Source organism: Hemicordylus capensis, chromosome 3 (genome assembly GCF_027244095.1).
Source record: "Hemicordylus capensis ecotype Gifberg chromosome 3, rHemCap1.1.pri, whole genome shotgun sequence".
In the NCBI taxonomy this organism is placed as follows: domain Eukaryota; kingdom Metazoa; phylum Chordata; class Lepidosauria; order Squamata; family Cordylidae; genus Hemicordylus; species Hemicordylus capensis.
In genome coordinates this window covers 4080983-4095836 of record NC_069659.1, presented here as the reverse complement: position 1 = coordinate 4095836, position 14854 = coordinate 4080983, and the positions used below count along the sequence as shown (strand labels likewise).

Below are 14854 nucleotides of genomic sequence, written 5' to 3'. Positions count from 1 at the left end.
ATATGCCATGACCCCGTTCCAGGGTCTAATCTGGAAAGCGCCCTTGTTAGTTTTCACAAGACTGCTCCCCCTACTGGGCGCTTTGCTATTTACATTTTGAATGTGATTTGCCTGAACGGAAGCATTTTGCTGCTGTTGAGTGGCTAGTCTGGAAAGTGCCCAGGAGGACTCAACTGTGAGAGTTTATGGATGGAGTTTCACATCACATGCTTGAGCACTGGCACTGATTATTATTAATATTTATTAATAATGGCATTTCTTAATCTTTATTAAGACCCAACAGATGTAGCAGGTATACCAAATGATATCCACATCACTGATAAGCCAGTAGACATTACCTCTGTGAGCTTTCTTTAATTTGGCAGAACTTTTAGTTTAAAAGGTTCTTTACGCCTGCATTATAAATGCACATATGTAAGTGATGACTGACATATCTGGTGAAGGATACACCGATACAGCAATGAAACGGTAGCATTTATTGATATGTGGCCTTGTTCAATTCACGTTCCGGTCCTTTGATTCCTGGGATACATTCTGGGTGTTCCAATGGAAGGAATGTGCTTCATTTCATCTTAGGCTGGCAGACATTCTAGTGAGGTCGGCTTTTCAGATGGAGAGTGAAGGAGACCATGATGGTCAGAGTCTATTCATGTCTCCACCTCCTCCTCCTCAACTCAGGAGATCTGCAACCACCACATAAGTACACATAAGCATCATCATCACTGGTCATTTAATATGGCGAATGGCCTGGCCCTCGGGGTGTGTATGCACACATCTCATACTATGTTCAGTGAAGGTTATTTCCAAATAACTGCATACAGTTGCAGCCTTAGTCACAAAGAAAGGAGACTCTTGTGTGTGAGGTCGTGGCCTGAGCTTCACGGCTGAAACGAGGGGGAGGATTTGGTCTCTCCAATCCTAATCAGCCCCGCTCTTCACACTCATGATCTAATTGATTTATCCATGAATTGATCTCATTGCCAAATCATTTTGCATCTTCAAGTGAAGACTAAAGGGGTGAAGCAGCCAAAGATTTCAGAGGGGAAGTGGCCTTTGGGGTGGGATTTCTCCCCCTCAGGTCATCATCTCACACGTAACATGCAGAAGAAGACGGGCTTTATTGGCATGGCGCTTCTTTCTCGCTGGTGCCCTCTGAGCCCCTTTAAAACCACAGAGGCTGGGTGGAGTTATCGTCGGCTGTTAACAGCGCTAGCTGAAGCGGAACCTCCAAGCCCAGAGGCAGTCTACCTCTGAATCGAGGGCAGTGGGGGAAAGGGGCAGGGAGGGAAGCCCTGCTGCCTGCAGGAGTGCAGAATATCCCCACCCCACTCAGCTTTTGAGGAGTCCTCTCAGCTTACTGAGCCGCCCCCTCCCGCCAGACCGAGTAGCCTAGTACCCTGTTTCCCCGAAAATAAGACATACCCATAAAATAAGCCGTAGCAGGATTTCTAAGCAGTTGTGCAATATAAGCCATACCCCGAAAATAAGACATAGTGGTGATCTTTCCTGGCTCAGTAGTAGGCTGCTTGCTGAAGCTTTTCCCCTATCCCCCTGGTGTGTGTGTGGGGTGAGAGAGACCCACAGACAGGGGCATAAGGATACTGGTAGGGGTGGCAGGCTGCAAGCTGAGGCATACGGTAGAGGGAAGTATGGTAAAAAATCTCAGAAAATCTCCTCCTCAATCTCTCCTCCTCCTGGCGCAGTGGTGCGGGAGGCGGCAAGAGTACGCCGGGAAGTGACGCCGGGCCTCGGCGTCGCTCTGTGCACTGGCGGGCGGGAGTGCGCAGAGCGACGCCGAGGCCTGCCGTCTGGCCCGGTGTCGCTTCCCGGCGTACTCTCGCCGCCTCCCGCCACCGCTGCGCTTACTCTCGCCGCTGCCCGCCACCGCCAGGAGGAGGGGAGATTTTTGAGGAGGAGATTTTCTGAGGAGATTTTTACCGTACTTCCCTCTACCGTATGCCTCAGCTTGCAGCCTGCCACCCCTACCGGTATCGTTACACCCCTGTCTGTGGGTCTCTCTCACTCCACACACACACCAGTAAAGCTGCTGCTCCCCAGCACTGACCAGCAACAGTCTGTGGGTCTTATATGGATCTTATGAGAGTTATGCAGGGCCGGACTGGGGGCACCTAGAGGGCGCTGGAATGTATGTGGGGAGGGCGCCAGAATGTTTATGGGGAGGGCGCCAGGTTTTGAGCAGAATAGGTAATTAAGGGTGAGAGTTGGGGCGCAGGGGCACCGCATGGGTAGGGTGCACCGGGAATATGCCCTGTTGACCTATGGGCCAGTCCGAGCCTGGAGTTATGACGATATTCCAGAAGAAGATGACTTAACTATAATTGAATAAATGTAGATTGTTGTACCACACTTAATAAAAATAAGACATCCCCTGAAAATAAGCCATAGTGTGTCTCCTTGAGGAAAAATAAATATAAGACAGTGTCTTATTTTCGGGGAAACACAGTTACATTTCAGCTAGGATCTGTTCCTCAAGCTCGCCTTCCGTCTGCACCGCCACCTGCAAGCGTAGCCATTCGTCAGGGTCTCACCGCGCAGCTCTCCCGGACGAATGGCCATCCTGCAGGCAGCGCGGTCGAGGGAGGAGCCAGCCGAGCGGGCAGAGAGCGCGCGCCTCCTTTGGCGGCCCCCTGGCTCTTAAGACCGGCCGCCAGGCGGCGCACAGCAGGGCAGCCCAGGCGGGCGGCGGGCGGCGCCGAGCGAGGCTGCCGGCCGGGGAATCCCCGCGCCGGCCCCGCCCCGCCTCTGACGCCCCCGGAGTTCCCCTCCCCTGGCGGCGGCGGCGGCGGCGGCCTCAGCTGGGTGGCTCCCGCCGCGGGCAGGCAGCGGCCAGAGCGGGCGCCATGGCTGAGGGGGGCAGCCTCTGCCGGCGCCGCTGGAAGCGCCACATCGTCCGGCAGCTGCAGCAGCGGGACCGGGCCCAGAAGGCGCTCTTCCTGGACCTGGTGCAGGCCTGTGAGTGGGGAGGGGGCTGGCGGCGGCGGGGGGGGGCAGCTGGGGAGGCGGCGCGGCGCTCTGTGCACGCCCAGGGGCGGCCTGCAGGGGCTCGCTCGGCTTAGGGGAGCCGGCGGGGAGGGACCGCCACGCCGCCTTGCGAGGGGCGGAGAGAGGGCCGCTGAGCGTGTGCAGAGAGCAGCCTGGGTTTCAGGAGTGGCCAGCGTGGATCCTGGGAGCAGAGCCAGCCCGAGGCCCGCCGGGGTGGGCCTGCGGGGAGAGTGCCACTTCTCGGCGCGCTCGGCTGAGTGTCTGCCCGGAGCAGGCAGCCGGGCCCCGCTGCCGAGTGAGGGGTATCATCGCCGCCCCTTCTTGAGGAGCCGGGGGGGACCTAGCCGGTCCCTTCTCGGTGCCTCTGATTGAGATCTGCTGCCAGAAAACTCAGTCCATCGGAAGATCTTGCAAAGAGGGAGGCCAGTGAGCGAAGGGAGGAGAAGCCGCTGCCAGCCTGTGTTGACAGGCAGTGCTGAGCGGGCTGGACCCAGGGTCTGACTCAGGATATGGCGGCGTCCTCTGTCCCCATGATGAGAACAGGCTCGGCAGAGGGAGTCTGAAGACACGTTCCGCCCGAGGGCAGAGCGTGGCGGCGGCGTCCTTCTTCGCCCCCGTCTGATCCCGACGCCTTCCAAACAGACACCCCGGACACAGGATCCGCGGGGAGGAGCGCCCTTGGCAGCCCCTGGCGAGAGCACCGCGCTCGGGTCCTCCCCCTCGCTGGCTGCCAACAGCCGCCGCACCCTCCCCTCCCTCCCCTCCCGCATCCGCGGCGCTGCCCTCTGCAGCCTGCACTTGCTCGCTCTCCCGGCTGCGCTCCGCGTGTGAACTTCCCTTTTCAGGTGCCTCCTGCTTGGCTGCAATTCTTGCCAAGTCACGCTGTGAGCTGCTGCGCTGCTTCGGCTCAAGCATGGCTGTAGACTGAACACCCAGGCCGGTTGGGAACGCTTCGGAGCTGCCCGGAACCGAGCACGGCCCGGGCTTTTCACACGTGCCCCCAGACACACAGTGTCCGGCCCTCCTCCACCTCCAAACGTGCCGCTCTGAACGTCCCCAAATGCAAGCCCTGCCAAAGGTGCGTGTGAGGCTAGAGGATGTGAGGAGTGGCTGATGACCAGGAGAGAAGAAGTGCAGTGGGGCGCCCAGGCTGCTCTGGAACCCAGACCCTTCCTTTTCTCTTGCCCTGCCCGAGATGCTTCCTTCCTGCAGACTGGGCTGCTCCTCCCGGCAGGGCCTTGTCTGCTCACCCATGAAGATTGCAACTCTTCTGCCTCCATGCTGTCCAATTCCTATCCTGAGGATGTCCCCCGACTCTGCATAAGCTTCTCAAATGTCATGGAGCAGGACTCTAGGCTACAGGTCTGTGTGCGAAGACCAGGGAAATGCACACGCGTGTGCCGGCTTCAGAGCTTCTTCAGTGGAGCTTGCACGGGGGAACAACTTGGCTCTAGATTGTGTCACGTGTATTAGTGAGAAAGAGCTTGCGACTGGGATCTCCTGCCTCGAGCACCAAAACGTCCTGGCTGAATATAAGAGCGTCCTGGCTGATGCAGATACTCCCCACCACCTACACCTCCTCCTCCTCCTGTCTTGGTCAGTTGCAGTAAGACAGTAAAGAGTCTTGTGTTGCCTCCATGGCTAACATGTGTTTATTTATTTTATTTATTATTATTTATTTATTATTAAAACTTTTATGCCGCCCTTCCAAAAGGCTCAGAGCGGTTTACATTAAACCAGCTCAGGGCGGTTGTAGCAGAAGCAAAATGAACTCTAGTCTACAAGAGCTTATCCTGCAGCACATGTGTTAAGCTTTAAGGCACCACAAGACTCTGTTTTTGTTTGTTTTGGCCAGTGCTCAGTAATAAGGATCATTTCCCCATTTGCCTCCTTAAACTTTACATGTGTTTGCATGCGCGCGCACGCGCACACACACACACACACACACGCACACACTGTGTAGTGTGTCCAAAACAAAGGCAAAGGGGTGTGGCATTGCAGAACTGTGTTTTTAACAGTTCTACAAAATAGGGAATTCAGCTGGTACAGATTGTCATGCACTGAGGAGAAAAGCTGCATCTGCCAAAATCTCCTCCTGTCCAACTCTGAAAGGTCCAGCAGCCCAGCTCTCCACCTCTGCATCTGATCACCCACCTCCTTTGCAATCTATTACAGAGAAGCCCCCCCCCACTAGCTTACTATTCCATTCCCCCCACCTCCCAAACTTATACCCTCCCACATTGGCTTGGGCGAAAGGGGAACATTATTTATTATTATTATTTTACATTTATATCCCGCTCTTCCTCCAAGGAGCCCAGAGCAGTGTACTACATACTTGGGTTTCTCTTTCACAACAACCCTGTGAAGTAGGTTAGGCCGAGAGAGAAGTGACTGGCCCAGAGTCACCCAGCTAGTTTCATGGCTGAATGGGGATTTGAACTCGGGTCTCCCTGGTCCTAGTCCAGCACTCTAACCACTACACCACGCTGGCTCTCATGTCTGGCTGAGCACAAATGTGACCTAAATTTTAGACATTAAACTGCCTATAAAATGTGGAGTGGGAAGCTGGGGCGGGGGCAGGGGAGGGAGCAGGGGCGTAACTATAATAGGGCAAGGGGAGAGAGTTGTCTGGGGGCCCACTGCCTTGGGGGGCCCCCAGAGGCAAGTCACCTGACTGACTCCCCCAGCCACACACCCACCCAGGCTTCCTTTAGTTGTATCCATCCTCCGAAATTGATGGGAGAGTTCAGACCTGGAGCTACCAGAACAGCAGGTCTTTCTCTAGTACCATTCAATGACTTGCTTTATGTGTCCACAATTCAGCCTCATTTAAGATTCCTTTACTTCATGAGCTGAGCTTCAGTGATGGGGGGCATTTTAAAATCGTGTCTCTGGGCCCACTCCAACCTTGCTACGCCCCTGGGAGGGAGGCCAGATATACAAAGGTCAGGACCATCAGTTTCTGTACTGTCCAAGGGATCCTGCTTATCTTCATGTGGTGAAAAACGTCACCTGCTAATTTCTGCAGACCAAATTGCTGTTGAAGACAAGAACGGGCCACGTGGTCCGTTGCCCAGAAGGAGGGCTGTAAGAACAAAGCAAAGAATTCAGATATCAGAGCAACTCCGGTCACCTGGGGCGATTGTGCGCGTCAGGACAAGGGCAGGTGTGACATCATAGAGGACTCTTCTGCCCCCCACAGAGTCCATCCTGCCACTTACAGTTTGCGCCATCAAACTTCTAATTATGTATATATTGACTTACACGCCAAATTGGCATCCCAGCCTTCCTCCCAGGGACTCTTTATCCCTATTCTTTCCTTACAACAACTCGGTGAGGTCGGCTAGCTGGAGATAGAGAGAGTGGCTGGTCTAGGGTTACGCAGCGCCAGCTTCGCCAACTAGTGCTCCCCGCGGTGAAATGCTTCTGTGTTGGCTGTACCAGGTCAGACTACAAACGGGAGCTTTCATGACTGTTTGACTATGCAAAAAAGAAGAAGAAGAAGAAAGCCTGCATACAGAAATGAGACCAGTTATTGGCATGCTAGTTTTCTGTGTGCCGGGGTTCTTGTTGCATGGGAAAGCAGACCTCACCTGACACACACACACCCCTGCAGTCTGTGGTGGTACAGTTTGGACACAAGTTGACCAGCTCTGCAAGAACCAGGCCTTTGGCCGAGGGAGGGCTGGAGTCCTGCTCCCCCCCCCGTTCATCTCTCTCGCTCGCTGAATGACCTTAGGAGCCGGTGAAGGGGAAGTGGGCCAGTGGGCAGGGTTTGGGTCACTTCCCTTTGAGTCACCTGGATGGGATTCTTTGGTAATGAAGGATTGTCATGGTTTATTTTATTTACATTTAGTTATTTATTTGTGGTTGCTGGATAAAGACGTCCCAGAGGAACCACCTGGCAGTGCAAAAACTGGCAGTTTCTCTCATACAGAGAGAGGAAGGTCTTGTGGCTGGTGTGTAGCTAGAGGAGCAAAGAGACCCTCCTTGATTCCGTTGTGACTTTTCGGTTCCTGAAACGGAGGGTGGGCAGGGAGAAGCCCAGCCGTCCTCGGAGGGTGCTGAGGACTGGCTTCTTGATGCTTCCTCCATGGGAGGGGGAAAAGATGGGTCTTTAAGGCTCTCCTGAAGGCCTCCAAGGAAGATAGTCCTCGCATTATCCCCTCATTAAGATGAGCTTAAAGAATGAGCAGCAACATCTTGGAGAAGATGCTCCTTCGGATAGACTGGTCCTAAGCCATTGAGGGCTTTGTGGGTCAACGCCGACACTTTGAACTCTGGGAAACGCACTGGCTACCCGTGCAACTGGCATAGCATTGGTGTGCTGTGTTCAAATTGGCCAGTTCCAGTGAACCACCTTGGAGCTCTGTTCCGTGCCAGCTGAAGTTTCTGGACCAAAGGTCGCCCCACATACAACGCCTTGCAGCAATTCAGGTGGGAGGTTGCCAGTCCATGGAGGTCCGTTGCAAGGCTAGTCTTGTGGTAGTCTAGTCTAGTCTGTGGTAGAGCTAGTCTTGTGGTAGCAAGCATGACTTGTCCCCCTAGCTAAGCAGGATCTGCCCTGGTTGCATTTCAATGGGAGACTTGATGTGTGAGCACTGCAAGATATTCCCCTCAGGGGATGAAGCCGCTCTAGGAAGAGCAGAAGGTTCCCAGTCCCCTCTCTGGGAGCATCTCCAAGATAGGGCTGAGAGTGATTCCTGCCTGCAACCTTGGAGAAGCTGCTCCCAGTCTGTGAAGACAATACTGAGCTAGATAGACCAATGGTCTGACTCAGTATATGGCAGCTTCCTATGTTCCTAAGGCTTTTTAGGAAAGCTGATAAAAGGTGCTCTATGCTCCTGACTGCTTGGGCCTCCTGTGACAAAGACAGGTCTCTGAACAACCCCAGATTGCAAACCTGCTTCTTCAGTGGAAGTGCAACCCCATTTAGAGTAGGCTGAGCATCACTACTCCACTGGACAAACCACCTGTTAGCAGCACTTCTGACTTGTCTAGATTGAGTTTCAGTTTCTTGGCCTGTTACCAGGCTCAGGGACTGGTTCAAGACAGCTAGGTTACCTACCAGCTGAGCAAGCATTGATCATGTTTATGGCAGCCAAACCCTGGTCAGGAGCGACCAGAACAAGAACTTGGGGAGGGTGGTGGAGGATCCAGTTTCTGTTCCCCCTTGTGGCAAACCAAGAGAAGCAACGGAAACAGTTGTATTATCTTTCCAAGTCCCAACATAGCTCCCCTCGCCTAGTTAACCTATTGCTGCCGCTTGACCTGCTCTGCTATAAATGCACTGAAAATGCAAGCAGAGGGGTAAGAATTGCACTAATATGACAAGTCCACTCAAATGTAAAAAGCTAAGCATGTATAAAATGATTGTATGAAGTGCAGTACAGGACGCTGGGGCCTTGATAGCCTGTTGCCGGGCCTCTGCTGTGACAGGGATCTAGGACTAAAAAGAGCTCCAACAGCTCCAAGGGAAAAGGGGTCAGGACCCTGGAGAGCTCCAAGCAGGCACTCGAGAACTGTGCACAACAAGCATGAGATGGATGTTGCTCCAGCAAATGCTTGGAGCTGACTTCTGGTTTTTAGGGCTGCTGTCCAGGTGGTGGGTTGGCTTTGCCCCTTCTCGGGGGGAGGCTCTGTGGATTAAAGGGACCTTGCTCCGTTTTCTAAGGACTAGCTCCAGTGTTGCTGGGAAACCTCTACTCAGGCTGGTCTGCCCTCAAGGGCCTCTGGTGCATCAGAGGATGAAGGCAGGGCTTTGTCCTCAGGTTGTGCTGGTGGGTGTTCACTCTGATTTTATTTGTGTATAGTTGTATTTATACACTGCCTTTCAGAAAAGCGTTTCCTAAGGCAGTGTACACAACAAATGGACTTATGGTCTAACTCTGAAGCATTATGAAGCTCTTGCAAGATGCATCTCTTCCTTCTCGCTGACTAAAAAAAAATTGGAGTCTGTAAACTCACAGTCGCTGTGTGTAAAGTCACAACCCTTTTAACAGGCATTACAACTTTCGTTTGACTCAATTCAGCTTCCTAAAAAGCAGAAAGGAAGTTGTTCCTAATTTTAAAACACTTTAGACGAGACCAGAAACTTGCAAAATATCAAATCATCCACCGGGGGGTGGGGGGAGAAATGGAGCAGCATGGTCTTCCTATGAAATAACAGAAGACTTCTCTGAGCAACAGGCTCGAATCTGACCCAGAGAAGTGGAGAAAACAAAGAACAGTTCTTTGATTTCCATCTTCTATATTCTGTTTCAGGAGTTCCCAAGCTTGGGTCCCCAAATGATGTTGGACTACAACTCCCATCATGCCCAGCCACAGTGGCCAGACATCATTGTGTCTGGGGATGATGGGAGATATAGTCCAGCAACATCTGAGGACCCAAGCTTGAGGAACTGCTCTATATAGCTCTCCATCCTCAGCTTTGATAGATCAATTGCCCTGAGTGTTTCATGCTCCCTTGCAATTTCATGCTCCTTTGTCCAATGCAGGGTATATACTCTGATGGCATTGCGAGTAATTTTTACGCCAGTTGAAATAAATTAAAAATACATGTTGTCTGCTTTTTAAAATACCATCTTTGTGTGTGTTTGCAAATATCACAAAGACTTCTGGAGCTCAGTAACACTAGAACAAAACACCTTTTCAATCCTGCATTGTGGTTTATAACTTCATATATTTTGCAATTAGAACCTTCTTTGTGTGGACCATGAATACTTTTTTGTTTGTCATTCTTTCTCTATTCATTCTTTATAGCTATTTGCAAAGTTCAGGTTGAACAATACTCACCAGTCAAGCATATAGGATCATTTATCTGCTAGCAGGAAATTTTAAAATTTTTGCAGCCTACTCCTCAGATCTAAGCTGGTGGCTGGACATGCTGGTACCTCTCCACTAAGGATCCTCAATTGATCCTTTCTAGGATCTTCTTTGTAGGAAGAGTTCTTATCTAGGCAAAAGGCGTGTTCACACAATTGTTTGAATCTAGGTTTCATGTGGGTTACCAGCATTGAAGCGATTGTGTGAATGCATGCCAAGTTGGTTTATGGCCCGAGATTTCCACCTTGGCTTGAGCTCACAGAATCACACGAATTCCGGTAACCCACACTAAACCTAGATACAAATGATTGTGTGAACAAGCCTAAAGAGACTTGCTTGGAACTAGTCATGGCAAATCAAAAGCTTGCCTGCATCCCTGTGAAGCTGCCAACATCCTTTGAAAGCAGCCCAGAGGAATGCAAAGACAGGCAAGGAGAACTTCTGGCTAGACTCTAGTGGAAGGAAAATGTCACAATTTATTTTTACATGCTGCAGGGATTGTGTGTAGGCTGACTAAGCAGCATGTGCTGTGCATGCTCATTGGGTTAAATTTGTTACACTTTCTTCAGAGTGCATAACACATCGTTGTATTCTCATGAAGCTGTAATTTCAAAATGTGTTTTTGCTTTATGCTTTAAAAAATGATGGAATCAATTAGACCCCAGTGCTGTCCTGTTAACTGTTAATGTGGTGAACACTGTGGGGATTATCATTCGGGTGTCTGTGCTGCTGTTCTCTTCCTGTACTGCCAAAGGGAAATACAGAAGGAAGGGTCGATTCCACCCTGCACCCTCCCCCCCGCCCTTTGCTGCTGAGATCATGTTCAGTACAACCCACCCAGGTTGTCATTTCCGTGACTCACTTCAGAGTTCATTTATTTTATTCCGTTTATACACCGTCCTTCTTAAAGTGGCTCAGGGCGGTTTACATTAAAATTAAAAACATGTAATAACACAAAATAAAATAAACATTTACATTGGATTAAAACTCATTAAAATTAAAACTAGGTATCATTAAAAGCCAGGCTAAAAAGATGGGTCACTAAGGCTCTCCTGACGGCCTCCAAGGAAGATATCTTATTTATTTATTATTTCTTAACATTTCTATCCTGCTCTTCCTCCAAGGAGCCCAAAGCAGTGTACTACATACTTAAGTTTCTCCTCACAACAACCCTGTGAAGTAGGTTAGGCTGAGAGAGAAGTGACTGGCCCAGAGTCACCCAGCTCGTATCATGGCTGAATGGGGATTTGAACTCGGGTCTCCCCGGTCCTAGTCCAGCACTCTAACCACTACACCACGCTCCTCTCTGTTGGAAATTCTCTGTGGTGAGAGAATCCCTTTCTCATTATAGCAGAGTGCACAGAGGCACAACACAGCGGATTTAGTTAGGCATGTGTGTATGCTGAGAGTAAAGTAACTTGGAGCCAATTCATAGTTTCAAATCAATATAAAAGGCATTTATTAAGGAACTCCATTCTAGATAGGAAAGTGAGGAGTTAGGATCTCTAATCTATCTATCTAGCTGGATGCAGATGGATTCTGCATCTTCTCTGCACACATGGTGCAGGGAGAGGAGCTTGCCATGTTGCAAGGTAGAAGGGCAGGTAGCGAAGAGAGGCAGGAAGTTAATCCCTAAGAGTACCAATCTACATTTCAAAGGGATAGTGTCAGAGCAGTGGAGAAGGGATGACCAATGTCTTGACCCTCTAGCCCTCTGACTTACTAGTCTGTCCTCCACTGTCTGAGAAGAGACAGCGCAAAGTCCTTTAACTTCCAACACTCTCCTCTCCATGGGGAGCGTATTCCACAACCCAGGGGTGACAATCGAGAAGGCCCAGTCCCACGTCGCCACAAGATGAACCAGTGGCACTTGAAGATGGTCCCCTCCTGATGCTCTTAATGAGGGGTGGGGATCTTGTAGAGAGAAAGGTGCTCTCTCAGGTAACCTGAACCTAAGCCATTCGGGGCTTTAAAGGGAATAACCAGCACTTTGTACTTTGCCCGGAAATATATTGGCAGCCAGTGCAACTGTTTGAGAACAGCCTTCATGCGGTTATTTGACTCCCACATTGGATTAGTAGCGCACATGTATTGTTCAGAGGAAGGTTAAATCCAGTTCCTCAGGCAGAATTCAGGGCAAGCTCACACATAATGTGGAACTGATGTACTCAGTGGATGACCAAACAGTCTGTGACTGTTGGAAGTCACAAATAGAGAGGAAAGCTGGTCTTGTGGGAGCAAGCATGACTAGTCCCCTTAGCTAAGCAGGGTCCACCCTGGTTGCATATGAAAGGGAGACTTGATGTGCGAGCACTGTAAGGTATTCCCCTTAAGGGATGGAGCTGCTCTGGGAAAAGCCTCTAGGTTCCAGGTTCCCTCCCTGGTGGCTTCTCCGAGATAGGGCTGGGAGAGATTCCTGCCTGCAACCTTGGAGAAGTTGCTGCCAGTCTGCATAGACAATACTGAGCTAGATAGACCAAGGGTCTGACTCAGTATATGGCAGTTTCCTATGTTCCCTATGTTCCTACCTGTTTAATCAGGCTTTTAATTATAGTTTTAAAGTCTTTATCTATATTTTTAATTATTTAAAATATCTCTATACTGCCCAAAACTTTAAATTTTTAAATTGTGTTAATGTGACCCAGGACCAAGCAGGAGCCTCAGGTACACCTGGGGCTGCGAACCACTTTCTGTAGCCAAGATCTGAAGTTGGCTGGACCGTGTGGTGTTGTGGCTCCATCTCAGGTGCACCTTGTCTGAACCCAAGATCTTCATGAACCTCTGGTTCATTCCAGGTGAGCCTGCCCGCTTGGGACCAGTGGCTGCAGGGTCCTGCAAGGCAGGCTGGGATAGCATCCGTGCATGCTGAGATGCCCAGCCAGGGGCCATACCTCTGGTCCAACTAGGATACTGAGGCTATTCTCACGCGCAGTGGAAACCAGGCTAAGGGAGCCGAGCCCGGTTCCCACTGCATGTGAGAATTGCCAGGAGGAGGAGGAGGCACAGCAGCAAACCCTCTTGGGTAGCCTGCCACTTAACCCAGGTTTGGGGTGCAGGAGTGCCTGAAAAGCGGATTGACTGCTTGTGCATCACCACACTATGGCTCCATGCTGCAGACAGTTGCAACAAGCCTCCCAACGTTGGGGGGCTACCCAGAATACCCTGTGCACTCGCATGGATCATTCATGGACTCCACGGGGCCAGGAGGCCCCCGAACCCTGCCGCCCCAACCGGCTCAGTGACGGAGCCGTTAATCATCTGGGTGGTCGATCCAGCCACCCAGGGAGGGCTTCCTGGTTGTGTGCGGGGAGAGTGGGTCAAGCCCGCTCTCCCCGCAAACCCCATTTAGGCCTTCCATAGTGCTGGTGTGGAGAGCCTTACTGGATGTGATTGACCACAGCACCACCTGCAGGTTCCCTCCATATCTTGGACTGGGGGGTTGTCAGGTTCCATGATACGTGTGAACCTGGCCCCTGGTCTGGAGCAATGTCCAGACTGAAAATAAAGTCACAGTTGGTGTTGACTTGACAAAGCAGAATCAGGAACCCAAGCGTGGGATAGGTTTGCAAGCAGGCATCCACAAATCCACTTGCCAGTTCGCCAGTGGCGAGCATCCCCCAGCCTTCAGGCGCGCAGGACACCCAGCACCCCATGGATCTCCTCCCCAGGGGCCTCCTTTCCATTGCCATTTCTGAGATGGTAAGAAAGAGCAGGAATTCCTTTTGAGCAGTAGGAGGGAGGGACTCCCACTCTCCCTTTTGAGCTCCATCTCCCAGGGCAAATGGCAGAAGACCCGCTTCTCTCCGAAGCCCTTTCCCTGTCTGTATGCCAGAAACAGATCTAGGAACATAGGAAACATAGGAAACTGCCATATACCGAGGCAGACCATTGGTCTATCTAGCTCAGTATTGTCTTCACAGAGTGGCAGCGGCTTCTCCAAGGTTGCAGGCAGGAATCTCTCTCAGCCCTGTCTTGGAGATGCTGCCAGGGAGGGAACTTGGAACCTTCTGCTCTTCCCAGAGCGGCTTCACCCCCTGAGGGGAATATCTTGCAGTGCTCACATATCAAGTCTCCCATTCAGATGCAACCAGGGCAGACCCTGCTTAGCTATGGGGACAAGTCATGCTTGCGACCACCAGACCAGCTCTCCTCTCTAAGGGGACTGGTGGCGACCACAAAGCATGGCTGGCTAGTGAGCCAAGCCTGAGCCCATGTTTGCAAGCCATGGCTTGTGGTGTTCAGCTATGGATTAGCGTAGTGTCCAAGCTGACCAACCATGATTATGCTGCTGCTTTTCTTTCTCGGCAAAGGTGCCTTGAGACAGTGCTGGGCAGGCAGAAAACTACACAGAAGCAGCTCTTTGGAAGCTTGGAGAGGGGCTCTGGCTCTAAACTAGGGCGAGTGCAAAGATCCTGCAAGCCACAATGCCGAGTCAGCTCTCGGCTGAACCTCATTCAGACCAGAAGGGGCAACTGCACTCAGTCTAAGCACCCTCAGTTATTCTCACTGCAACAACACGAGACCTGAGTCCAGCCCGTGAAACTCATGAGAAAACACATCTCCTCTTAAAGCCTACTCTGAGTGTTTTAATAATAATCACAATATTAATTATTAAGTGCTGTGCTCTCCTTGATCTTAGAACCAGATGTGATTCTGGAGACATGCGAATGGCATCTCTGGCGGATTTGGCTTTGCTGATCAGCAGCTTCAGAAAGAGAGAGGGTGCAGATGCTCTTTCTGGCATCCCCCTCCCCCGGAGCTAAGAGCAACTGCGGGGCGGGGGTTAAGGGCATTGGTCTCCTTTCCATTGCCATTGGAGGGACAGGTTAAACACCCTTTCTCGGAGCAACATTTTCCTGATCTTCCAAGCAGCACTGTGGCAAAAGAAAAACCGCTCTCGGTGAAATCCTGGCCTTGCCTCTTACATTCAGTAACCCCACTCTTCAATGGGCTCTTTGTTCTGCCTGCATATAAAAGACGACACATGCAGAAATTCCCATAAATTGCATTATCACTTCTGTAATTA

General features: G+C 51.2%; 1 protein-coding gene and 1 long non-coding RNA gene across 9 annotated transcripts in view; one reads left to right on the top strand and one right to left on the bottom strand.

The window, feature by feature from the left end:
- Positions 1-457: 457 nt before the first annotated feature.
- On the bottom strand, positions 458-1660 carry LOC128352544 (uncharacterized). The gene is made up of 2 exons (XR_008320478.1): positions 1423-1660; positions 458-683 (listed from the first exon to the last, which is right to left on the bottom strand). It is a non-coding gene; the product is annotated as an uncharacterized LOC128352544 (long non-coding RNA).
- A 1108-nt stretch (positions 1661-2768) lies between these two features.
- Positions 2769-14854, top strand: part of ATG16L2 (autophagy related 16 like 2) — a 72392-nt gene continuing 60306 nt past the window's right edge. For 3 of the 8 annotated variants that reach the window (XM_053313208.1, XM_053313209.1, XM_053313206.1), the window contains exon 1: positions 2771-2973. In XM_053313208.1, the coding sequence (XP_053169183.1) occupies positions 2862-2973 (112 nt within the window). In that variant the 5' untranslated portion in view covers positions 2771-2861. Of the gene's footprint in view, positions 2974-14854 lie in introns of all 8 variants that reach the window. The other 5 variants (XM_053313205.1, XM_053313204.1, XM_053313201.1 and 2 more) reach the window with 5 other exon arrangements.